The following is a 25,680-nucleotide window of genomic DNA, read 5'->3' as shown; positions in this document are numbered from 1 at the left end:
CTGCCCCCCTTTGCTCTCTCTGCTGCACCTTCCAACACACTGAAAATGAAAAGAGACAGAGCCCTGAAGTCAAAGGGACTGGAGGGGAGTTTGGGGTCTGTGCCCTTCCACCCCCATGGGGACCCTCCCAGGAATACTCTGCTACCGGAGTTTTATAGGTCAGCTGTGTAAAAACTTGAAGAAATGCATGCATGTGTGTGAGCTCATGGGAGTGTGTGTGTGTGCATGGCACGTGAGCATGCAGATGTGTTACTTAGTGTATGCTTGTGTGTGTGAATGCTGAGGGATAGAGGATATTAAATCTTGGGTGTGACCCACAGTAGGTGCAGAGGGAAAGGGCTGAATAGTGACGTGTCATTGTCCTAGGATCCAGCAGGATGTATTTTTGCTGGGTGGAGTATCACAGAGTTGTGCAGGTGCTGTATGGGGTTTTGGATGTAGAAGGGGGAAGAAAACTTGTGGGTGGGAGTGTTGCCTCATGAGCAGAGAACAGCATTAAGCTGTCAGGACTCCTGGGTTCCTGGCTCTTCCCCCACCACAGGCAAGTCACTTAGGGCAGCATTTGCCAAGTAGGGTGATAAAGCCAAATCCGCAGTGAGGCAGATAACTGTATCACCTGAATTTCAGGCCAGATGAGCACTCACGGCTCTCACTGAAATCCATGGGAGCGGAGGGGGCTCAGCACCTCTGAAAATCAGGTCACGTCTTTAGACGTGTCTGTCTGCCCAGCACCCAGATTGATCCATCTTTCCTTTAACCTTTCTGAGCCTCGCTTTGCTCTTCACCGGCTGGCTGGGCGGCACATGTCATGAAGGTGGGTAATGGGACCTATGGGAAAGGAGCCCACTGCAGAAGCCCAGAAGACGATTGCGTTGCCTTTCCAGCATGATGAGCCAGCGGACCGAACTAGTGCTGCGAATCCCACCTTCCCTGGTCTCTAAGAACATAAGAACGGCCGTACTGGGTCAGACCAAAGGTCCATCTAGCCCCGTATCCTGTCTACCGACAGTGGCCAATGCCAGGTGCCCCAGAGGGAGTGAACCTAACAGGCAATGATCAAGTGATCTCTCTCCTGCCATCCATCTCCATCCTCTGACAGACAGAGGCTAGGGACACCATTCCTTACCCGTCCTGGCTAATAGCCATTAATGGACTTAACCACCATGAATTTATCCAGTTCTCTTTTAAACTCTGTTATAGTCCTAGCCTTCACAACCTCCTCAGGTAAGGAGTTCCACAGGTTGACTGTGCGCTGCGTGAAGAAGAACTTCCTTTTATTTGTTTTAAACCTGCTGCCTATTAATTTCATTTGATGACCCCTAGTTCTTGTATTATGGGAATAAGTAAATAACTTTTCCTTATCCACTTTCTCCACATCACTCATGATTTTATACACCTCTATCATATCCCCCCTTAGTCTCCTCTTTTCCAAGCTGAAGAGTCCTAGCCTCTTTAATCTCTCCTCATTTGGGACCCGTTCCAAACCCCTAATCATTTTAGTTGCCCTTTTCTGAACCTTTTCTAGTGCCAGTATATCTTTTTTGAGGTGAGGAGACCACATCTGCATGCAGTATTTGAGATGTGGGCGTACCATCGATTTATATAAGGGCAATAATATATTCTCAGTCTTATTCTCTATCCCCTTTTTAATGATCCCTAACATCCTGTTTGCTTTTTTGACCGCCTCTGCACACTGCGTGGACATCTTCAGAGAACTATCCACGATGACTCCAAGATCTTTTTCCTGACTCGTTGTAGCTAAACTGGGACTACGTCTGCGTGAGGAGCTAAGGGGGGATTCCCAGCGTGTGCAGACAGACTTGCGCCAGCTCTCATGGAGCTAGCATGCTAAAAACAGCAGTGTAGCCGTAGCAGTTGCTGTGCGCAGTACAAACCTGCCCAGACACTGCCGCTGTCCATGGTACTGGCGACACAGCTCTATTCAGTGCACTCGCTCGAGCGGCGCTGGCGTGGGCACATCTGTGCGAGCTGGGATCGCTCCCCTGTTCCCAGTGTAGACACTCGTAGTCTCAGCTTCTCTGCTGCTAGCTGCACCTAAGCCTCCAGCCTTTGGGCATACTCAGTCCACTTTGCTAGCTAAACGCTAAGGGCCCGGCTCTGTCCTCAGTCCCTTCTTTCCTGGCTGTCGTCCTGTTATTTTATTGCTGAGCTGCGGCAGGCGCGGAGCTGGGACAGGGAAGCTGCCTACGGTTTGTCGAACACCTAAGTCTCCGCCGAGCTTTGCATGCCTCTGAGCGCTGACTGTTAGCTTCTGCACTCTCTTTGCCTGCCTGCTTGCCAAGTCTTCTGACCAAACGGGCTAAGCAAGCCAAAGGCGCCCACTAAGCACTGCAAAGGGTTGGCTGAGTGCAAAAGGAGGAAGCGAAGGAGACGAGCAGCACTTACCAGGCCTGTTTACGAGGTGAGAGGAGAGAGTGAACGTGTTTCAGTGGGTTCGGTGTGATTGCCCTGAACTCTCCCACTTCTGCACATTGTGAACATTCCCAGGGCTGCCTGGCTGGCAGCAGCACAGCACATCTGTGGCGTGGTGGGTCCTGTGCCCCCTTCCCTTCAGCCCCTGCCTTCTCATTTGCATTAAGCTACTTGGCAGTAGAGGCAAGTTTTTGCTCTGCTCTGTGCTGAGTTGTCCAGAAATCTTGCTAATGGCCATCAGACATCCAGCCTGCTCCATAGAGCTCAGATTCAGGGTCACATTAACATGTGCTTAACCTTAAACTTGTGCTTAAATCCCATTGACTTCAACAGGGATGCTGGGTCTAGATTAACATGTTCTCGGGGCCAGTGTGAGGCCATTGGGCTGGAAGCGGGAGTGCTGGTGTTTTGGTTTTGTTTGCCTTTCCTCCTCCTTTTAAAATATTCAGACTAGTGAAATTACTTAGTGATAGACAGGCAAGAACTCCACTCCTAAGCAGTCAGGAATGACACCCACCATTTGCGTTCCCCCTAAGCATGTTTGCTTCCTACCCAAAAGGAAGAAGATAGTGGAGTTATCTGGGAGCACCCCATGGCATGAACACTGATGCATCTAATATGGGTTTTGCCTTTTCAGTCAGTTCTTGTCTGCTCCATCTGGCTTTGTGTGAGTGGCAGGCAGGCATGGTGGACAGCATGGTGAGTGGACAGATGGACAGGAAGATAAAAAATTCCTGCAGGATTGAAAGTCATTTGAGATCTTCAGCTGGTAGATGTTAGGCAGGTGCCGAGTGCTGTTATTCTGTTCTTAAGGAAGGGATGGCGCTGTAACAGCCTCTATCCCTGAGACATGCACATAGTGCACTTCATTGTAAAGGAGAGCAAGGATCCAAGTACCTTTTCAACAGCTCCCCGTAACAGTATCTTTCATGTCCAGAGGCACAACTGCAGGAAGGACCCGCACAGATCTGCATTTATGTTCACAATAAAGCAAGTCCAAGGATCACTGCTTATTCCTCAGATTATGCAGCCAACTCCATTAACTATTAAAACTGCGGCAGAATACAGACACATCTGTTCCACCACAAGTTACTTTTCTTTTCACTTTCACCAAAGTCTGTCATTTCCACATTCAGAAAAGAGTCAAACCTTCATTAAAACTGAATTATGATGGAATTGAAAAGGAAGAATAAAATTTACGGCCGGAGACGTTATTACAAAATACTTCCAGGATAGGTAATTGTGTAATTATTATGGGCAGGAATGGAAGTGATGGTTCATTAGCAGAAAATGACCATGAAATAACAATAAATAAAGCCAAATAGAACTGATGGAAATTGCAAGCCAGACCATGGGGGGTATACTGGTGTATAGATTTTAACCCTGGAATGGCTGGTGACTTGGGTTCAGTCAGTAGGGTATTTTTAAGTCCTAGGCACTATTACCACTTTCAGAGGTTTGCATTATTGTCTCCTGGTTCCTAATATGACACCGAAAGTGGCCTTGCTCCTTACCACCTCTGCGTGTGGGAGCGTGGCCAGTATTTTCACAGCTGGGCACACCAAGTGAGGCACCTACGTCCATAGCGAGGCATCCCAATAAATGTGACCTGACCTTTCAGAGGTGCCCCCCCAGATCCTGGTGCCTTGAACGGGAGCTGCAGGTGCTTAATGCCTCTGAAAACCAGGCCACTTTCATTGAGATGTGTGATTGTTGATGCTGGCGCTGTAATTTTAGACACCCAGGTGTGAAAATAGTTGACAGCATGTTTTGCATTGAGAAGGGCTGGAGAGCAGGAGGCGAACCGAGCTCCCAACTTCATGACAAGAGGATGTAACCTGATCTTGTGGTTAGAGCAGAGAACTGGCAGAAACTCCTGGGTTCAGTTTCCTGCTCTGCCATGCACTTGATACATGACCGAGAAATCATTAAACCTCCTTCCCAATGTAGAGCCTGAGCTCCTAACACTTACCTCCCTCCCTGCACCCTAGACCATGCTTCCTGCTCCCGGAAGAGGCTGGAGAGTGTAGGTATGGAATCTGGGGCCCCATACATACAGAGCATGGGCTCGCTCACGACGAGTACATCTACACATAACCCACTACAGCGGCTAGCTGCACCGCTTTCGGGCAGACGCTACCTACGCCGACAGGAGGGGTACTCCACCTCCCCGAGAGGCAGCAGCAAGACTGACAGGAGAATTCTCTTGTTGACCTAGCACTGTCTACACCGGGGGTTAGGTTAGTGTCACTGCATCCCTCTAGAGGGTGGATTTCTCGCACCCCTGAGTGATGTAGTTATACCAACCTACTTCCCTAGTGTAGACCAGGCCTAGCAGTGCATAGCCTTTGTATGAGCCCTCTGCACAGGGTGAATGCCACCCTGTGCTCCTGATACTTATCCCATTGACGTCATTGGCAAGTGGGTGTGGTTCAGCCCCTAGAAGCCTGTTACCTCTTTTTAAATGCTGGGCAGGTGCCCAGATTTGGGGTGGTGGTGGAAGAGGACGAATAGCTCCCTAGTTAGCTAGACTGGCCCCAGAGCCTCTCAGCTCCCTTGCCTCTTGCAGCCAGATAGGTGTTAGCATAAAAGGTGCATCAAATACCAAGCTGCTCTGAGCTTGCAGAGCTTAGGAGTAATTGATTAATAGAGACAGCCGCAACATCTTGTATGGGAAGAAATTACCCAGTGATGTGGCGATGCCTCTGGTGAGGCACCCTGCTCTAATGCGCTGTTTGCTCAGATCAGCGGCAGCTCAGCCCAGACAAATTCCTGGGTTAAGGGGATATAAATATTTGATGCCTTCCTGTTGTGGTAATTATTTGCCAATCTACGAGCTGGAGAAGAAGGAAGAGTGCGGTGTCAGGGCTGGTAAATTGGCTATTAAACGCGGTGGCTGCTCCCTCTGGAGTGGCAGGGACGCTACTTACCAATGCTGTAATAAAACCAGCTCAGAGCGGGGAATAGGAGAGTGTTCGATTAAAGACACAGCTTGCAGGGTCTGCCGGAAATCCCTGTGTAGGGGGAGTGACGCAGCCCTGTAGCCAAGGGGGATAAGACTCGGCCCCTAACTCACTTATCGACCCTAATGGTATTGCTGCTTTTCTTGCCAAAGGGTGGAGTTCAGCCCTGTGCTGTGCAAGCCCCCCGTGTCACCGTCACGGATGGCCTCAGGTCAGGACTCGGGTGGGACGGCAGTGGTGCACATGCCGCGTTCTGGCCTGTTGCCCAGGGATGAATTTCACCAGAGCTGGACTCTAACGCAGGACATGCGTCTCTGGCAGGGTGTGGGAGGGGGCAGCCCAAGTGAGCTCACACTGAGTTGTGTGTGTGCTGTATGCCCCACAGCAGTGACCTGTGTGAGTGTCACACCTGGGCACTAGCTGCAGCGTTCTTGCAAGGGGCTGCGGCGCTCGCGCTGTGCTGAGGAGGCACTTTGTGGGCCTGTACAGTGTGCACTGAGAATGAATTTACTAGTCCTGCAATAATCCCTGCAGGCTTGTGACAATTAGGGTGCCCAGAAGCAGCTTCTGTCCATGCTGCACTCTTTCCCCAACTGACCGTACACTTCCCAGAAAACAGAAGGCCATGGTACAGCAGGGCTCCATGAGACATGGGCCAGGTGAATTGCACAAACCACCAAAGCAGCTGTCCGAACGCAGTGAAAGGCAGCCAGCAGCTGTGACGTCTCTCAAGGGACCATAACAATATGTTCCAGGTACACCAAAATGTTAGAACACAATGCGCTCTACTGCCCGGGGTGCAGTGTTGTGGGGCTAGCCATGCCTAGGTGTTCTGCCTGTCATGCGCCTTTGCATCACATCAGTAGTAAGATTCCATTTCACCCTGCACTGGGGGCCCAGAGTACTTCACCAACGTGTTGTCTGGTTCGCCCTCTCCTTAGGTCGCTCATGTTGAAGTTCTAGCTGTCTGAACTCTCTGCGCCGGTTCTGCTCGGGGGACTCATTGCCTGACTGCTACGATGGACACCTTTGTGTTGGCTTTATGATGGTGTTGGTTTTGAGACAATGCAAATGCAATGGGAACGAACTGTGGCCCCAGTCACTCAACCCTCCCCTCGAGATTGTAATTAACAGGCTTGTAATCCAGGGTGTAAATTAATGATTCAGAACAAGGCCCAGGGCCGGCTCCAGGGTTTTTGCCGCCCCAAGCGGCCACCCCCGCCCCCCAAAAAAAACAAAAAACAAACAAACAAAAAAGCCGCGATCGCGATCTGCTCCGAGCTGGAGTGAGGGACCCACTGCCGAATTGCCGCCGAAGAGCCGGACGTGCCGCCCCTCTCTGGTGTGGCCGCCCCAAGCACCTGCTTGGTAAGCTGGTGCCTAGAGCCGGCCCTGACAAGGCCACACTGAGTTTAAAATCAGGGACCTGTAGCAACAGCATAACCAGAGAGGTTTCACTGTTGTAGCCCAGTAGGTTCTGTTTTGTTGTTATTTCCCAGCAGGGAGTTGAAAGCATTGTTGTAAAGCAGAATAAATTCCCCTTCAGAATCATGGAAATGCCACCCAGGGGAAGGCACCGGGTGTGACTGCTTCTCAGTCAACTTGAATGTGCCTGAAAAGCCAGAGACGTTTCCCAATGTTTGATAACACAGCTCAGAGGCCCGTGAGGGGCTTTTGCCAGGACAAAAAAATCGCCGTGTGAATGAAGTGGAAAGCCTGGAAATGCTGGGTGAGAAACTTGCATTCAGAGACTTGAACTTGTGCTGAACTTCTACCTTTATCTAACTCCTGTCTGCAGCAAAATTCATGTTGGTAGGAAAGAAGCCAAATTCTTACCCTGGCTCTAAGGTGTGCTGCAAACGCTTAGCGCAGGATGGTGACTTGACCCGACCTAATGCTGCCCCTAAGGAATGCAAGCTATTGTCACCTCAGGGTGGCTTGAATTTGGGGAGAAACAGGTTTATTCTGTCCTCCAGTGTGTGCCCAGTCACTTACCACCTCCCGCCTCCCAGCACCCATAGGAATGAGACAATGGTAGCACAGGAGTCCGGGCTGAACCAGGGAAAGCTGCACCTTGCTAGTGGGTATTTATCAGCCTGGAAATGGAAGACAGCTAGTTTCTCCTTTCAGCTAGAGTTTGCCACAGCAGCCACCCTGCTGCCTGTGGCCAAAGAAATCTCCCTGCGGGGGTGTGTGAATGATCTGCAAGGGTCTATTAGAAGCAGGAACACCCAGGGATTTCTTTCTTTTTTTCCCCTACTGTTGATAAGTTTTGGTTGTCTGTAACCTTCTAATCCCATTGAATTAGAATTCCCATCCAGAGGCAGTTTGATAATGACCCTGGGAGGGATCACTCTGCCCACAGCAAAGTTTTACCTGTGCTAAAGGAATTTTGCAAAAGTTTCCCACCATTGGCAGCCCCAGGTCAGCTCCCCCCAGTTTTAGCACCCTTGGGAGCTCTGGCTTAGATGGCCTGCTGGTGCACTGAGCATTGTGTCGTCTGACCTTGCTCTAATGGCTCTAACGGAGGTGACGCACAGCAGCAGCCAGTGGGCTCCCAACACTGTTAACAACAGCAGGACAATTTTGCAAACCTCCCCTAATGTAGACAAGACTCTAGAGACAATAGGCCAGATGCTGATGTCGTCTCTCACTCTCTGGTCAAACAAAACCTCCACTGAAGCGCTGAGCAAGGCCCAGAGATTGCAGGTGCTGAGCCATTCCCAGTGTTTCTACAATACCAATGACAGTGGTGCTGTTCAGTGTTGTTAGCCGCATTGGGTTGATGGACAAACCCTAAGTCAGAGCACAGGCTGATGGGAGGGTTCTGAGGAGCAGCTCTGAAAGAAGGCTTGGGCTAGTAGCAGTGCAAAGAAAAATTGTATCCGAATCTCTTTTTACGGCTTATGAGTTGGGGCCAGGGGTGCTGAGCACTAGAGACCTTTCACAGCCTGGAGTGGGGTAGAGAGCAGGTTGGTGCCCTGCACAATTCTCCAACGGAGGCTTGAGCGCACCGGGAAGCCAGCTCGCTCGTGAATGGAGGAAAATTCAAGCTAATTTAGCTTTGACGCCGATGGGCTGCAGCTCTTTGATGTCCTGGTGCTTCTCTGCTGCCTGCCGGGCAGGGCTGAGGGGAGAGAAGTGCACACAGAGAGTGGCAGGAGAGCAGGGAGGGGCAGAACTGAACAGCCCTTACTAGGGGGGCATGTCCACAAAAAGAGAGCAGCTGGCAAAGAGAAAGCGATGGGCAGGGAAATACTAACAGTTGTGGGGGCTGGAAGGCCGGCGTGCTGGAGGAGGTGAATTCTGCCTGGTGCCCTGGGCTTTAAATGTGGCCAGGTTAGAAGAGCTTTGGAACGGCAGGAGACGGCAGCCTCTCTCAGACGGTCTGACTGGACGGGAGGGGCTGCAGTGCTCCTCTGGCGGGGTGTTAGCCGTCTAGCTGGGTGCCTCAGAGCAAGCCAGTGGGAAAGCTGAACCAGTAAGTCCAGGGCACTGCTGCACGTCCAGCCGAATCAGCTGTGAGCAAAGGCTGGTACAGTGGGATGGCTGGGAATGGGGTTTGCTCTTGGTCCACTTCCTCCTCACCATGAAATTCTGTCCCCCTTGGCAGAGAGACCCCGGACAGCCTGGGCCCCTACGACTCAGACTAAGCGCCCCTCACCCCGCAGAGGGATCCTTCCAGGTTAGGGCTGAGCGAGGGTGGCCAGGGGCTGTGTGAGAGAAACATGAGCCTGTTGGGATGGGTTAGCAGGGCCTTCAGTCTGCAGGGCTCCCGTTGGCACAGCTCAGCGGCGCCAAGGTCCCTGACATGATGTTGATGCAAAGAAGAAGCCTGCACTTCTGTCTTAGTGCTAATGAAACATGGGTCACGCTTCGTATCGAGGTTCCATGTACAGAGAGCTTATAAAGGGCTAACGCATGAGTCAGAGATGTGTTAATCAATAGTGTATCAGTGGGCTAGCGCTTCGTTGCTAGGTCGCTTACAATCATGGCTTATAACCGTCTGTATCTCCTTCATCTGATGTCCTTATTGGCGTGTAGAACACCCGTGCTCATGTCTGTAACGTGCCCATCACTGGTACCAGTCATGTAGAAACCCTTTATAACCCATCAGTAACAGGGCCGGCTCTAGGTTTTTTGCCGCCCCAAGCAAAAACATTTTTGGCTGCCCCAACCCCAGCCCTGGGTCCCCCCCCCCGCACCCCTTGCCACCCCAGCTCTGGGCTCCCCCCTTCCCCCCCACCAGTGCCCCCCCACCCACACACCGTCTGCTACCCCAGCCCTGGGCTCTGCCCCCTCCACCTGCACCCCCTGCCGCCCCAGCCCTGAACTCTCTCCCCCACCCCCGCCTGCATCCTCCTTCTGCCCCAGCCCTGGGTCACTGGTAACTTGCTCCCAGGGTGGGTCATTCAGCAGGAATTTTGGATGTGCACAGAACACAGACAGGATTAGTTCCCATAGGGTTACAGAACTGCAGTGAAGTGGAACAATTTTTGGCTTGTGTGATTGGAGGATATCTGGATGCATATTATAAGACTGTCCTACATAAATGAGGAAAAATTGAGGTACCTTTATTATTCTTTTGTTCCACTCTTTGTTTCTATGAGGAATTTGCCAATGCAATATCACGGGCTTCCTTTTAAACAAATAAAACTAAAAAAAAGGCAATGGCTGTTGAAAATAGCAATTCCAGTCCTAATAACCACTGGGAAGCATATCTTGCTCAATTTTATCCGACTTTTTCTACAGCAAGTTACAGTGGATCCGTATATTTGATTTGGGAGAAATGAAGTAGCAGCTGCCCGAATTGAGCTTGAGCACTCCTGAATTTTGAGGTGTTCAAATCTGGAAGGCAGGTGCTAGATTCCCTTTCTGAATATTAGCTAAATCTGGAGAGGAAAAGTCAATTTCTGCTTCCATGGCTCAGAAGTGGAAATCCTCCTACGTGCCTGGTACTGTATCTAAAGCTGCCCAGGTCCAGTAGAACCTCCCCTCCCTTACTTCTCATTTTAAATTCTAGTGGGATCCACGTACCTCCCATGCTAGGCTTCAGATAGAGGCTGGTGCCTAGAGCCACCCCGATCAGTGTAGGGAACTTCAACATAGAGAGTGACAAAATCTGTGTTAACAAGAGAAATGCAAAGGCCTCCCACAGAGCAGCGTGGGCCTGACCCTTGGCCTCCTCTGGCACCAAATCCTTCAGAGAGGGATTGGAACCAGGGATTTCACGGTAACCTCCCACCCACCAAGCCACAGTGTGTTCAGTATGAACTCAGTTCCATCTTCCTGCTGTTGCTATGATGGACCGGCCACTAAAGAGGGTTCCCTTTAGATGTGCACCCTCCAGTTTCTGTGCTCATCTGATCTTAGCCCAACCCCCAGTGAGACTGTGCTTGCTTGGGGTCTCTCGAGACTTCCTGGAAATGGATGTTCCATATAAAAATACCATCTTTTTAGACCCTAAAAAGAATTCTGACTTGGATTCAAATTGGAGCAAAGTTTCAGACCAATTCCTCAACCTCTGTGTCCATCTTTAGGGAGAACTCTTATGGAATCGAAGAGAAATAAAAGCAATAGAATTCCTCAGAACTTACTCACCCAGTCTGTGGGGGTTAACAGTGAGTGGGAGCCATGTTATGAGTGTCTACAGACTGATTACCTTCAGCAAGGTTGGTATTCTCTATTAAATGCTGTAGGACTTCTCCATAATGCCCCACTCCGTAATGAATGTCCTGTAAGAGCTAGGAAGGGAGGTGGAGCTGAATATCTTTGTCAGCTATTGCAGTGTGCAGAGCACTGGACAGCCCATAGATCCTGGCTTGGGAAACCCAGAGTATTTTTGCACTTAACTTGCCATTACTGTGTTTACAGGCTTCATACAGCAATACTTTTGGGGGCTGTAAATTACCACTCTGTACATCCTAGATCAATTTTGAAGCTTGAGATCTTGCAGGTGATTTAGTGGTGAGCACAGGGGTCAGTATTCACAGTCCTCTCAGTTTCTGTGTCTCCTTTGAAATCAGATGGCTCTCACTCATATATCTTCCTGATGAACTCTCAAGTGAAAGCATTGCCTGGCGGGCACACTGCTGAGCCGGGAGTGTTGTGATTGTTAAGACACACGCTTTGGTCTTTGGGCGCATTGGTTTATTTCTTTACACCGGTGTTCATCAGCTTCTAGCACCAGGAGATGAAACAAGTGCACAGGCCGATCAGCAGATGTAAGAGATTAATTTATGACCAGCAGCCAGTCTTAGACTTGCCCCAATTCACTGGGGGCACAACATAGAAGAGGGTGAAGGGACAGTGTCCGAATGTGGGCGCTGAACTGCAAAGAGGACCAAGCCAGGGGCCTCTGGGACAAAGCCCAGTACTGACAGGAGCAGGCTCCCATGGCGTTTAGTGCCACGGCACTCGCTAGAGAGGATCCAGCTAACGTGGATTTCCCACATTGTGCAGTTTACCTTGCACTCTGTTTGCAATTGGTGTGGCGGCAGCGGCCCTGGGGCTGCCGCAGGGTTTTGAGGGCAGCTCGTTGGCTGAGACGTGTGTTGATGACTTGCTCGCGGTGTCACAGCGGAAGGGTCTCAGCACCTCTGCGAAGGTGGTTGCTGCTATAGAGAGATCAGAGTGAGCAGGGTGTGTCCTCAGTAGAGGTGACAGAGCCCCTGCATCAGAGATCTGGCTGGCTGGCTGCTCAACCATGGGAGTCTGGACATTTGCAAGGTGAAAATCCAGGTAAACTTAAATGGGCTTTTATCTGTTTTTTATTATTAATGGCAGCAAAAAAATGAGACTCTAGGTAAAAGGTTGAAAAGCACCTTAGTGATTTGGGAGCCCGAGTCTTGTTTTCAGAAATGTCTGAGGCACTTGTGAGTCCCCTTGTCATTGAAAGGCTGTGGAGTGCAGGCTCCTAAGGGTACGTCTATACTACCCGCCGGATCGGCGGGTAGTGTTCTATGTATCGGGGATCGATTTATCGCGTCTCATCTAGACACAATAAATCGATCCCCGAATCGACGCCCGTACTCCACCTCGGCAGGAGGAGTAAGCGAAGTCGACGGGGGAGCCGCAGCGGTTGACTCGCTGCCACGAGGACAGTCACGTAAGTCGAACTAAGATACTTCAACTTCAGCTACGCGAGTAGCGAAGCTGAAGTTGCGTATCTTAGTTTGAACCACCCCCCCCCCCGCTAGTGTAGCCCATGCCCAAGTGTTAAAATCCCTTCTGAAAGTGGGGCTTAGGCTCCTAAATCCCATAGCTGCTTTTGAAGATGTTGCAGCCTAGGGGGCCCTGTGGCAGAGACAGCAGAAGATGTTTTATCCATTAAATGTCTTTTATGTTTCCAAATGAATAATTTGCCTTAAAAACAAGACTGTTTTTTTCACCCAGTTACTAAATCAGTATTAAATCAGCCAGGTACAGAAGACAGCGCAGAGCAGACCGGCTTTCCTCTCGGGATTGCTGGGCTGTCATTAGAAAGAGCCCTGGTTCGAAAGGTGCTTGGTCTCCCCCAGAATTCAGAGCCCATCAGTTTAAGATTTTCTCCTTTACTGTGTCTGTTTGCCCCTTGCAGGGTCAAGCAGTCTTTGTTCATTTGGAACAGGAATAGGAACTACATTGTGTGAGCAAGGTTTGGGGGTCCAGCTAGGCAGCAGGGTTTGAAAACGTGCCGTATACATCTCTGCATACTGGTGCTGGTGCATAGGAAAAGCATAACAGCCTTAACCCCATCACAGCCTGACTCCTGATCACTGCATCGATCAAAGACAGTGTATTCCTGGTAACACATTGGGATGTTGTCATCGTGTGTGGCGCTGCAATCACTTCTTTCAGTACTCATTAAACAAGACCTTCAAGGATCACTCACTCTCAGGTCATGGGATCAAAGTCTATCCAGACCTGTTTGGCTAATTTGTATGGCGGCTGTGTGAGCCATTACCCAGTGAAATGCATTGATTTGTGATGCTAACTAGATTCTAAGCTGGGATCCCAGAGGTGATAAGCCAGTGCATTCGTTTTCCTTCTTCCTTAATATTTTAATGGGGGGGCAAAGAGCAGCAGAACAACAGTCTCCCTTTCTGCTGAACAGGAAGAAATTGCAGCGTTGCTGTGAAGTTAAGACACACCCGTGGCTGGAACTCATGTCAGATTGCACACTGATATGGTGCCAGAAATGAACATCCCTTTGGTGGTAACATTCGAGGCTGGAACTGATGGTGTTTTGACTGAAGCCACAGGCACTGTGAGGCATCGTCCTCTCTCTCTGTGGGCTCATATCAAGTTTGCATCTCATTTTCAGTTCCAATTAACTAACCAACTAGCTGATTTCAGTAAAGCCCTTCCCTCAGCTATGGGGAGAGGCTATTAATTCTGCTCAGCAGGGCGGGTGATTAGGAGTAAATAGAACTCAAGCAGTATGATGAGACTAAGCCAGGGTCAGCGTTCGTCCTACTTTGAGAGGGGCCGGGGAGCCATTGGACACAGCCACCCGGGTGTCCTTAGCAGCCTTGAGGCCTGGTTTAGACTCCTTCAGCAGCAGCACTTGGCTAGATGTCCAATTTTCCAGCAGGCACCCTGGCTTGGAAACATTGCGTTAATCACTTGCAGCCATGGAGTGGTGCTCTCCTGCTGGGGAGATGGTGAAACTCCCATTGGCCTGTGTGCCGCTGCCTCTTACTGAGTGGGCTAGCTAGCGACGGCAGGCTACCCTACGTTCTTTCTTTCCCTGAGCTTCCCACTGCACCTGCTCACTGCTGTTGGGACAATGTTGTGGACTTAATGCACTGGTGCAGGCTGAGAGCCAGCGGCTGGATTGGCTCTGTGTGCACCAGTGTCCCCAGCATCTTACTGGAGCCAGAGCGCAAACCCTGGTGAGGGAGAGAACATGATGGTGGAACATCTGGGGTCCTGCAGTTCTAGCTGACCATCCCAAGCCATCAGCACTCAGTCACCACCCTGATGGACGGGCGTAAGAACCTGACTTACAGAGTGCCAGGCTGCCCCGCTGAGCTAACGGGGTCCCCTCCTCTGGCTGAGACATCTGGAGCTCATGCCAGCTCCTTGCACATCTCCACCCATGCGCTCTGCGATGAGGAGGAACGTTGCCCTGTTATGCAGTGGACTGAGGGCAAGATGGCGGAGGGTCTGTGACGATGCCCATTAGGAAGGATCCCCCAAGCCTTGGTCCTGCATGGTCTGTCTGGTGTTGGTGCAGCTCATGGGGCTTCTCCGTCTATTTCTAGCGGAGAGGCCTTTCTCATTGCTCCGTTGGTGTAAGCAGTTCGCTGGAGCCTGCTCGGGGTAACTGCTAAGCTAGAGTTTGGGACTGGGCTCCGGCCACGCAGCTCCGGGTCAGGTGCGGTTGTTTGCCTCCCCACAGTGCACATAGAGCCTGGCACGTGCGAAGTCATCGCCGCCCACAGATGCTGCAATAAGAACAAGATCGAAGAGCGCTCCCAGACGGTGAAATGCTCCTGCTTCCCGGGGCAGGTGGCGGGGACGACTCGCGCGGCTCCCTCCTGCGTGGATGGTGAGTACACGCCGCCTTTCACAGATGAGTAATGGCTTTCTGGTTTTGCTGGGAAAGACGAGGAGGAAACGTCCCCTCCAGCCTCTGAGGATGGGGTTATTCTGCCCCGTTTTGCCAGCAGTGGGGATTTTTTCATACATCCGTAACACTGAATGTTTTAAAAAAAATATTCCCAATCCAAACGTGCTGAACTGACGAGTTCTCCCACCGCAATCAGTCTCTGCCAAGTGCCTGATAAGCAGAAGTGTCAGAGACGGCTTTCGTGCCCCTGGGTGTGCCAGTCTCTTGCCACATGAGCAGGAAAATGTAGTTATCCCTGAGTTATTTCATTAGAACGTCTACAAACACTGAGCAGGGCACCCCTCCATACATACACTCTAGGTACTCCTGAGATTGCCTACAAATACAATTAAAATAATCCCGAACCTCCCCAAAGTGCAGCAGTCTAGACAGAACTAGTTGGCACTGGTCTAGTGCCATCTGTCCCAGGTGCTCTCGCTTTCATTCATGATGCCTCCAGCTGGGAGGAGGTGAGTGTCATTATTTCCCTCTATTAGAATGGGGAGCTGAGGGGCAGAGGAATTCTGCCCGAGGGCTCAGTGGTAGGGCCGGAAATAGAACCTAGCCCTGCCTCCCTATCCCTGGTTTGGAGCTGTTTCATGTTTGCTCAGCCTGATGAGAGCACCAAGGACTTGTCCTTGCCTGTGTCGCACTGACTGTGATGGCCCTGCCCGCATGACAGGGATGGACGTGTTTGAAAGCTGTTTCCAGATACTGTTCCGTGTTCATGACTGTTTTTAAAGCCATGCACCAGGCTGGATGCTCACGAGGGGGCCTGCTGGCACTGTGCCTGGCAGCAGTTTTCAGCCAGACAGGGCCAATTAGGAACAGCCCCTGTATTGAGACACTGGGCAAAGCAGAGCTCTGAGTGAAGCTTGGCCAAATTCTCCAAAGTGACAAGAGATTTAGGAGCCCATTTTGGGAGCCCAACCTGAGACTCCATAAAGGGGCCTGATTTCACAGGTCAGGCACTCTAGACACCTGACACCACTAACCACCATGGATAATCTTGGCCAGGGCTCTAGCTCTGTTTGCTCTCACGTCACTGAGATGGACGCCAATCCCCGCTCGGCTCACCTGCAAGATGGTCTCAGGTGCCTAAACTCTCACAGCCTTCTGAGTGGTTCTCATCCAATCCACTGCCAGCCCCTCCCATCCCACTCTGCTGCCAGCAGCTGACATCACAGCAGACAATGCAACTTCGCGCAGTTCCCTGGGGCCTCCCTCTAGGCCTCCCAAGTGCTTTTCTCTCCCATAGCTTCCCCAGGGGCAAGAATAGAAGGACAGAATGTGAGGGCCCCCCCCCACATACACACACCTGGCGCTGGGAACCCCGCACAGCGCCAGAAGAAAGACAAGCAGATTAAAAAGGAAGCGAGTCATCTTCTGCTCGGCATTAAAATGTGGCCCAAGTGCAGTGGGCAGTGACCAGGAACAGCCAGGTGGCTGGGGACAGAATGCACATAAAAGGAGTCCGCTGTGGGGATGAAAGACGCTGAGGGGTCTTGGTGGAAGAGCAGCGAGGCAGGACTCCGTTAGATTTGCAAGGAGGGGTAAGATTGCTCTTTGTTTGCCACCGTTAACAAGCTTTTCATCTTCAGAAGCAAACTGGAAAAGACCTAGCAGTGGCTCAACACAGTTAAACGCCTCTCCGTATGCCTCACGCCCCCCCCCCCCGGTATTTCCTGTTGAATCCCTGATTCCTAATGACCTCCCTGTTAATGTGATTCTGGCACTGTTTCATTGGGTGCCTCCTCTCTGGCCTCTGTCAATTTAGACCACACTATTGCTGAACTTTAGGTTACTATGGTGATGGGCTTTTGCATGCCTTCTGTCCTTGGGTGATGCCGGCTTGCTGTGGGCTGGGACAGTTGACGATGGCTGCTCTGTGCCTAATGATTCCTGGGTGAGTCAAATGCACTTGGGGGCCCTGTCTTTGTTCAGTTGCTTGTCCCTGCTTTCATGGTGGCCTCGGGACGAGCTCTGTGGCACAGCCCTGAACTGCCACCTCAGGAGAGAAACGGCCACGCGACGCTCACCCAGCTGTGCTTGCGGCTGCCAGGGCACCCCAGCACACGGCGACAACAGAATCTCATGCCCTGGCACTTTAACTGGGAGCATGTGGGACTAGAGCTGTGCAGAGGGGGGAGCGTGCCGTTTTGGGAAACATTTCAAGATTCCAAAATCAGGCTTCGTTCTGATGGGAGTGAAAACCCCCAAGTTCCCCACAAGGGTAAATTCCAAACTTTGTGTCCATTTCACTTCGTTCTAAATGTTTCATCTCGATTTAGACTCTCAAAATGTTTTGCATTGCATTATAATATATTTGTCACAGGGTGACTGGCCTCTGTAAGGCAAGATGGGGCCAGCCACAGCTGTGTCATCATTAATTTGCTGTGTCCCAGCTGAGGGCGTGAGCCTAGCTTAATGGACAGGTAGGCCTTGAAAAAGGACTGAGAGAGATCAGTCTGGCATGGAACCATAAGGAGAACCAGCCTGGGGGTGAGTGCTCCATCCCAGATCCAGAAAGGAGCTGGGAACAGGGCCCAGAGGGAAGGTTGAAGGGCAGAAGAATCTTTTTGTTTGTTGGGACTTTATAGTTTGGACATTTGCTGCCCTAGAAGGGGTTACATTTGTTTGTGACTTGGCAGGGGATTAAGCCACATCTCCAGCACAGACCAGTGTGTGGAGAGCCAAAGAGACCCACCTCAGGGAAGGAAATTGAGGCAGAAAGCACTGGCAATGCCACATTTGGCCAGTAGGGTGTGCTATGCCCCATGATAGTATTTTATATTTATATACATAGTGGTTGTATAATTATATATTATATCATACAGTATAATATATAATTATGCAAACATTATAATATATAATACAACATTTAAAAAAATTCAAAACAAAAAGTCATTTCAAAACAAAAAGTGGAAATGTTTTGTTCAGAAAATGTCAAAACGGGACATTCCAACATTGTTGGAACTTTTTTTCATTTCTAAACAAAAGTCTGGTGAAATCGACCCAATTTCACAAAGTGGTTTGATTTAGATGGAATATAAATAAACAGGGATTCCAGAAAATGGTGCAAAAATGATCAAAAATGGTGTTTTTTTTAATTTTCACAGACATTTTTTATTTTTCATCAAAGCAAAATGAAAAAATGTGTTTCAGTTGGACTTGAATTGAAAGAAGTAGTATCAGCTTTCCTTTTTGGGTTTGATTTTTCTCCCTCCTCTCCCTTTTTTTTTTTTACCACTGGAGAAGGTGGGGACAGGGAGTGGGGAGGAGGAAATAAAACAAATACCCAAATTTTAGATTCAGTGTTGACGAACAATTTGAAAACTTTCCATCATGTGCAAAAAGCCATTATCTGCTCCATAAACTAGCTTCTTGCTGATGAAATGCCGGCCGTCTCTAATAGTAAATACTAACTCCCCACCCTGTCTCCATCTCTCCCCTCATCCAGCCCAACTGTAGGCACACTGCCCGTATCTGCTCTGTTCCTCACTGGCCCTCTCTCCTTTCAGCCTCCATAGTCCTCCAGAAGTGGTGGTGTCAGATGGAGCCGTGTCTAGAAGGGGAGGAGTGTAAGGTGCTGCCAGACTTGTCGGGATGGAGCTGCAGTACTGGCAACAAAGTCAAGACGACCAAGGTATGTGTGTGGTGCTGTTTGGAGCCAGACGTTTGCCATAGAAAATGGAGTGAGCCATCCGGAGCACGGGGCATTGGCAGAGCTGGGCAGGGCAGAACCAAAGTGCTTTGGCCGCGTTGGTGTGAGGAGCTTCCACCCTTCCCTCACTTCAGTGCGCTTAGTCCCTTCTTTTCACAGCCCATGAATGTCCCTCCATAGTGCTCAGGTGCAGGAAGAGAAGCGAGGCGCCTTGCCCAGAGTTTTTACATCTCTCTGTCTTTCATGCTGATTATGGTAATGCCCGAGTACCAACCAAGAATGGGGCCCTGTGCCAACGCCAACCCAGCATAGCAGACAGTGCCTGGCATGGAGAGCTTACCATCTAAATAGACCCACCGGACACAGGGTGGTGCCAGGGCTGTGACACACAAGCAGAGTGAACAACGTGACAGTGGCAAACGTCATGTTAGTGCCCTGGGTTTTGTTCTGAGTTTAACTCCTTTGGTGGCTTTTGTTAGGTGGTTACCTGATGCCACCAGGTAGAAGCTGTGGAGGGATTTTCCTGGGGAAGATATCAGAGCAGCTCCCAGGCTAGTCCTTGGCTAACAAAGGATTGGTTTGCAGTCTGTCCTGGCATTGCAGTGAGGTGCTAGATTCCCCAAGCAGCAGATTCCTCATCGCCTGCCTTCTGCCATAGCAGTGTGATTCAGTCAAGGGCTTTCTTGGATGTCAGTGCTCCCCCGGCTGGAGCAATCATCTGTGACAGAGAGCTACATGATTATTATTTTCATGGCTTGCTGAATGCCCCGGAGAACAAGGTATAATTAAAATTTTATCAAACTCATTAGTAATTACATGTATGTCATGGTTAATCAGTTGCATAATTTTGTAATCATTGTTCATACAGTTGAGTATAATTATTCTTTATGCTTTAGCTTTGCTCACCCTGCACCCCCTGCTGTAAAATTATCCTTCAAAAAAAAGTGAGGCAGGGATTTATTTATTATTATTATTTTCCTCCACAAATTGCACGTTCCTGCTAAACTGTTTTTATGAATGTCAGAGCTGCCTCCCCTGGCACAGGCCTCAAATACTGATGAGCAATTGCAGCTGTATTTCCAGACCATTCTCATTTCCCCCATTTATATTGCTTATTTAATCCCCCACCCCCACCCCGCATCACTATCTTAATTTGACGTCAGCATGATGGCTCCAAGTTCTTGTAAGGGACAGTTCAGTTGTGAAGGGTGCTGGAGCTGCTGCAGTTCAGGTGTCTCCCCCAGCAGCACTGCCAGGGGACAAAGCTGTTTATGGTACTCCTCCGAACAGGCACTTTGGTGTCTTCTGCCCTTCGCTCTGGACTAGCTGCAAGCTGGAGATGGAGTCCGGCATTTTCCAAAGCACCCAGTGTTTTTTGGTGCTCATCTTGAGACCGCTTAAAGAGGCCTGGTTTTCAGAAAGTTCTGGGCACACTCCCGCCACTCCACGTGAATAGCAAATTACAACGCGTCAAGACTGGAAGCAGCAGCCAAAGCAGAGTATGCATAAACAATCCGCAGGGGGAAATCTGCATCAAACATCCTGTTAAATAATTGCAACTATTGAATACGTTTGCATCTATTCAAGTCTGTTCAGTCACCGTTCACGAGCAGGAAAATCAGCTGGATGTGTTGGATTGCTTGCTCACGGCAGTTTGACCATTTCCATTAGCAAACAATCTCCAGAGCAAGTATTCTTCAGGGAACTCATTTGGTAAATAATTTCAAACTACAGATAAATGAGAGGAGAGTGTGATGTTGGCACAGTTCATCCCCGAGTGCGAAGAGGGAGATCTCATTCCTCTGGAGAACTTTGTCACAAATTATTTTTCAGCCAGGAGGGGATTTGCCTGTTAAAACTCTATAACTGACTCCCGCAAAATACAATATCATTAACACTGAGTGGTCAGAACTCATGAGACAGACTCCCCAAAATCATGACATTGATTTAAAAATCATAAGAATGAAAAAATAATAAATGTTGGGTTATTTTTATTTGCCATCTGGTTTCTGAATATTTAAAGGGACATGTTTTCAAGCTTTTCTCTGCAACCAGGAAAGCTAGAAACTTATTTTTCTTTTTTAAATAAATGAAAGCTAAGATTTTCTATAATCACATGACTCCAGGACCTGGGGCGTTAAGGAAAACATTAAATATCAGCAGACTCATGAAAAAAATTGCTGGAGTTGGCAGCACTGAAAATATGCTGCCACCCTGTAATGGGGTACCCACATTGCTCCCCTCCGAAGCCCCTCTCCTCTGTGAATCAGGGACACTTCAGTCTGGCGCAACACCCGTGTTCTTTATTCATGATCAGTTTCCCACCACAAGTTTTCAACTATAAACAGGCTTTACAACTGCTTGGCCTACCACAAGCTAGGAGACTCCTACTCCCACTGAGCCTGACCTCCAGTTCTTAGTCTCCACCTTTCCTTTCCTTTCCTTTCCTTTCCTTTCCTTTTCCTCCTCCTCCTAAACACATTTTTAGAAACGTTTTGATTTAGACAAAAAGGGCAGTTTTAATCAAAAATTGTTTTGATGAAAAATGTCTGAACAGTTCTACTGGAAAAATCACTCACTCTTCCTTCCTCTCTCTGCATCATTTAAATCAGCTCCCCTGCTCCTTTCTCTTCTCTCCATTCCTCTTTGAATGTTTGGGTTTAACTTGTGCTGTATTAGCAGCTGGCTAGTTGAGTAATAAGCACATTTCGTCCCTGTAACTGTGGGTCTGTGCTGTGCACAAATTATCCTGTTTTGTTTGGATTTTTTTTTAATGCTTCCAGTTTGATCTTCCTGCCATTTTGCAATAGATTTGCTGAATTGTTCCTGCTGAACGTGCCTGGTACTTGGCATGTACAAGTGGCCAGGAATGGAATTTAAATTGCAATATTTCAAATGCATCTACTCCTCTGATGGGTGCCTGGAGAGAAATCTCTAGACCTGCTATGAAATCAGTAAGAAAGGACATTGTTATGGTAAATAGGATATGAACATTTGAAGGCTGTAAAACTATCCACGGTCACTAGTATAACCCAACGTTTAAAAGGCTGGGAGACAATTTTTAAATAATTTTTTTTTTCTCTCTGAAATATACATACATGTGACACACACTTACGCACGCCCACGTCCCTACAGCCTGTCTAAGGGGCTTGTGCAGGCTTCATCTTCTTTTCCAGATTGCATGGTGCAAGAATTGCATTTAGATTGTTATTCCGTTGCCACCAACAGGAACTGAATAGGCCGCAGGCCGGTCCTGTGCAGTGGGGTTGTTACCCCTTGGTTACAGTTGGGGAACTGAGGCATGCAGAGGGGAAGTGACTCATCCGAGGCCATGCAACGACTTAGAGCAAGAAATAGAGCTCAGGATTCTTGAGCCCCAGTCTCTGCTATGACCACTAGACAGCACTCCCGCTACAGAGCGACCTTTCAGATCTGCCATTTCAGTACAGTGCAGTGGGCCTGATTCTGCTCTTAATCTGCCTTTACACGAGTGTAAGTGTCATCTTTAGTGGAGGTACCCCCAATGCACACCAATGTAAATCAGGAGTGACCCACTTCCCATTGCCCTGAACCTTGTGTTGTCAATGAAATCTTTGCAAAGTGAGTGCAGAGGGGGACTGAAACCCTGCTAGTGTGAACTCGGGGAGATTCAGATACGACACCTGGGGTCTAATGGTTCCATGAGTTACACCCACATGGTCCTACCAGCTCCAGCAGGGCTACAGGGGTGAGGGCAGAAGCCCCTCACACCTCCCACTGTGATCACACCCTCATATGAAAACAGCCTGGGCCTGGCCCAACACTGTGTAGTCACTGACAGCCGTGTGTGGTGCTTCCAAATCAGAATGATGGTGTTTGACACCCTTCTGCCCTGGGGTCAGTGGCTACACTAGACAATGGAGAATCAGGTCCTGAGGGAAATATGGGGGAAACCAGCCTTGGAAAATCCCCTGCTGCTGTTTTTACCACAGGCAATGACCCCAGTTTAGGTTTTAAGTTTTGCCTCCTTCTCCTAACACCATGGCCCTGAAGACTTTATTGTTATCTAGTGCAGTGGTCTCCAAAGTGGGGTGTGCGCACCCCCCGGGGGTGCTCAAGAGGATCCTTGGGGGTGCGTGGCAGGAGGAGCAGTTTTTGTGGGGTTTTTTTGCTTCGGCAGTTCGGGCGGGAGTCCGAGTGGCTTTTTTTATTTTATTTTTTTTGCTGCGGCAGGGAGCGCGTGCTCAAAAATTTTTTACTGATAGGGGTGCGCAATCAAAAAAGTTTGGAGACCACTTTACCTAGGGAGGTGGTGGAATCTCCTTCCTTGGAGATTTTTAAGGCCCGGCTTGACAAAGCCCTGGCTGGGATGATTTAGTTGGGAATTGGTCCTGCTTTGAGCGGGGGGTTGGACTAGATGACCTCCCGAGGTCCCTTCCAACCCTGATATTCTATGATATTCTATGATCTAGTGCAGTAGAATCAAGGACCGGGCCCATCTTATGCTAGATGCCCTACAAATCCGGAACAATAAGCGGCAAAGAGCTTACATCTACGTATCAGAGCCCTCAGGCAGATACAGACCGGCAGGGGAACACAAGGAAACAAAATCTTGCCTTCTTCCAAATCCCTTCTCAGTGTTCTACATTAGGGAATGCAGGAAGCAATTAAAAGTTAGTAGGTCTGGAAAACAATATGAGTTCGCGTCAGTTTTAGGAGAAAGCCCAAATCTAGCCCTGCCTTGCCAGTCAATAGGCTGCCAGGCCCTGGTGTGACGTGCTCTTCTCCTTTGTTCACAGGTCACCCGGTAGTTACTGTGGAACTCTTTCCTGACAGTTTCTCTGACAGGCGTCTGCGTTGCAACGGCCAGCATTGTGAAATGGCACAATATCATGTTCATTCAGTTGCGGGAAGTTCCTGTCGCGTTCTGCAGAGCCGTGAACAGGACTTTCCGGTGGCGGCAGGAACGCAGCAGTGTTGGGACAGGATGGCTGTCCCTCTGAGCACTTTATGGTTCTGACTACAGTGCATCTGACAGCGGACTTGTGTGTACTCCTTGGAGCAACACTGAGGATTACAGAGAAGGGGACGGATGCACTCCTCTGGCCTGGAATACTGGGAAACCTTCCTTTCTGGAAGTGAAAAACCGTGCCAGCTACTGGTTAATGCCACCTCTGAGGTATTGAAGCAGCAATGCTATTGAGGCAATAGTAATGGGTTCTGAATGCAGTTGCAAGACTCCCTTTCACTCCATGTTTCCCCTCTGCATCAGGGATGCACATGCCAAGAAATTCTTGAGTCACATAGAATCTGTTGACAATTACAAAGAGAAAAAATGGCTTCCTTCGTTTCCTGCCACATATTCAGAAAGGATAAAATAATTGCCAGGAGAACCATATTTTCCGCCAAGGTCTTGAATAGGTGTCATTGTCATGGGTTTTAGAAATCAGTGTCTAAATCTTCCCCATCTTTGTTTCATTGTTTTTTAATGAAGACCGGTTTCCAGGAAGAGTTCCTGCAGACAGGGGCCAGATTCCGATCTATCTTCCATTGGCATAAAACTGGAGTAACTCCACTGAAGTCAGTGGGGAGATGCTCTGTCTTTGTCTCAGGGTGACCAAGATCAGAATCTGGCCTCCTGTATAGCAGAAATGACAGTGCAGACTGAAACATCTGATGCTTTGCTGAATTCACCTGACGTGAGACAATAGACTCGCTGAGCAAAGCAAGGCTGGGTTTTCCTTGCTCATTAATTGCACTGATCAGGCTGTTAGTTCCAAATCTGAGCTCTGTGATCCAAGTCATAGGAGCCAAATTACTGCTCATGTTTGCAATAGCATTTCAGAGTAATGCGGGGGGGTGTGGAGGGGGGGCAAATTTCTCTCTGTTTGGTCTGTTGTGCCTGGTGCAGTTTACTTTGTTATCCAGAGAAAGATTGAAATGGCTTAGCTCCATTCATTCAAAAGAGAGAAAAACCTACCAGGCTCCTGAAATGAGCTCAAATCCCTTCCCAGGGCAAACTATTTTTCCAAATTTGCTACAATATATGCGGGGGGAGCCCCATCTATCCCCTTTCTCCCAGCTGTAAACATCACAAGGAAAAACTCTTTGGTCTGGGGGACTAATCTCCTGCCCCACCCCAGACGTCAGTGGAGAAATTGCCATTGAAGTCAGTGGAGTAGGACTGGCCTTTGGGCTCCCAAAGAAGAATTGCAGTGGTACTTAAACCCCCCTTTTGCTCCTTTGGGAGTCCCAGCTCCGACAGTCACAGAAGCCTGTTGTAGATGCTGGTTTGCTGGGGAAGTTAGACCCTACTTAATCCGACAGTAGTAGTGAAAGTAACAGATGCCTCCTCAGTGGAAACCTTGTTACTCTTCCCTAAAAAGTCTTTCAAATCCAACCCTCGCTGTGTTACACCCCTAGATATTGGTACCATTATGGTTCTCTTGACTCAAGAAGGCCCATGGATTTAAGCCTCGGAAGTGAAAATACCTGTATGATCATTGGTTGCCTACAATGCAAAGTGTAACCCAAAGGGGACATATGACTGACGCGAAACCTGGTGCGGAGATGACATGGATTCCAGGAATACCAGGAGGGGAGTGGTGTGGGAAGTTCTAGGCAAGGAGCAAACAGCAGCACATTTCAAACGCAGCCTGGCTCTGTTCTGTTTTGCAGCAGCCTGGTGTCTATGCTACAACTGTACAACCTGCTGGAGTTGTTACTGGGACGTTTTTGTAGCGGGGTATGTAATCCCTGCGTCAGATGCGATGTAAATACCAGACTGTGAAATATTAAATTCATTTTAATCTCTGCAAAGGATCTTTTCATTTTTGAAAAGAAAGGGTGGGGGCTGAAGAGTATTTATCAAATCAATCCACTCAAGGGCAGAAGGTTTGTGAGGCCTTTATTCTGGGGCAGATTCTACTGCTGTTGAAGTGTGTGGGTGAAGGACCAGGCCATTTGTAATGGATGTGGCTTTCTGTCATTAGGTTAATAAGCGGATAAGTCACTGAAGCTTGCCCAGGGCTAGTTCAAAACTCTTT

The 25,680-nt window shown here is 49.2% G+C and overlaps 1 protein-coding gene across 1 annotated transcript in view; it reads left to right on the top strand.

Moving 5' to 3' along the window:
* The window catches only part of TAFA3 (TAFA chemokine like family member 3), a 75,440-nt gene extending 49,993 nt beyond the window's left edge, over window positions 1-25,447 (top strand). The window contains exons 4-6 of the mRNA XM_054026426.1: window positions 14,782-14,931; window positions 18,513-18,637; window positions 23,434-25,447. Of these exons, the coding sequence (XP_053882401.1) occupies window positions 14,782-14,931; window positions 18,513-18,637; window positions 23,434-23,445 (287 nt within the window). The 3' untranslated portion in view covers window positions 23,446-25,447. The remainder of the gene's footprint in view (window positions 1-14,781; window positions 14,932-18,512; window positions 18,638-23,433) is intronic.
* The last annotated feature ends 233 nt before the right edge of the window (window positions 25,448-25,680 follow it).

The sequence above is a fragment of the Malaclemys terrapin genome, chromosome 4 (assembly GCF_027887155.1).
Source record: "Malaclemys terrapin pileata isolate rMalTer1 chromosome 4, rMalTer1.hap1, whole genome shotgun sequence".
Lineage (NCBI taxonomy): Eukaryota > Metazoa > Chordata > Testudines > Emydidae > Malaclemys > Malaclemys terrapin.
This window is presented reverse-complemented; position numbering and strand designations above follow the sequence as displayed.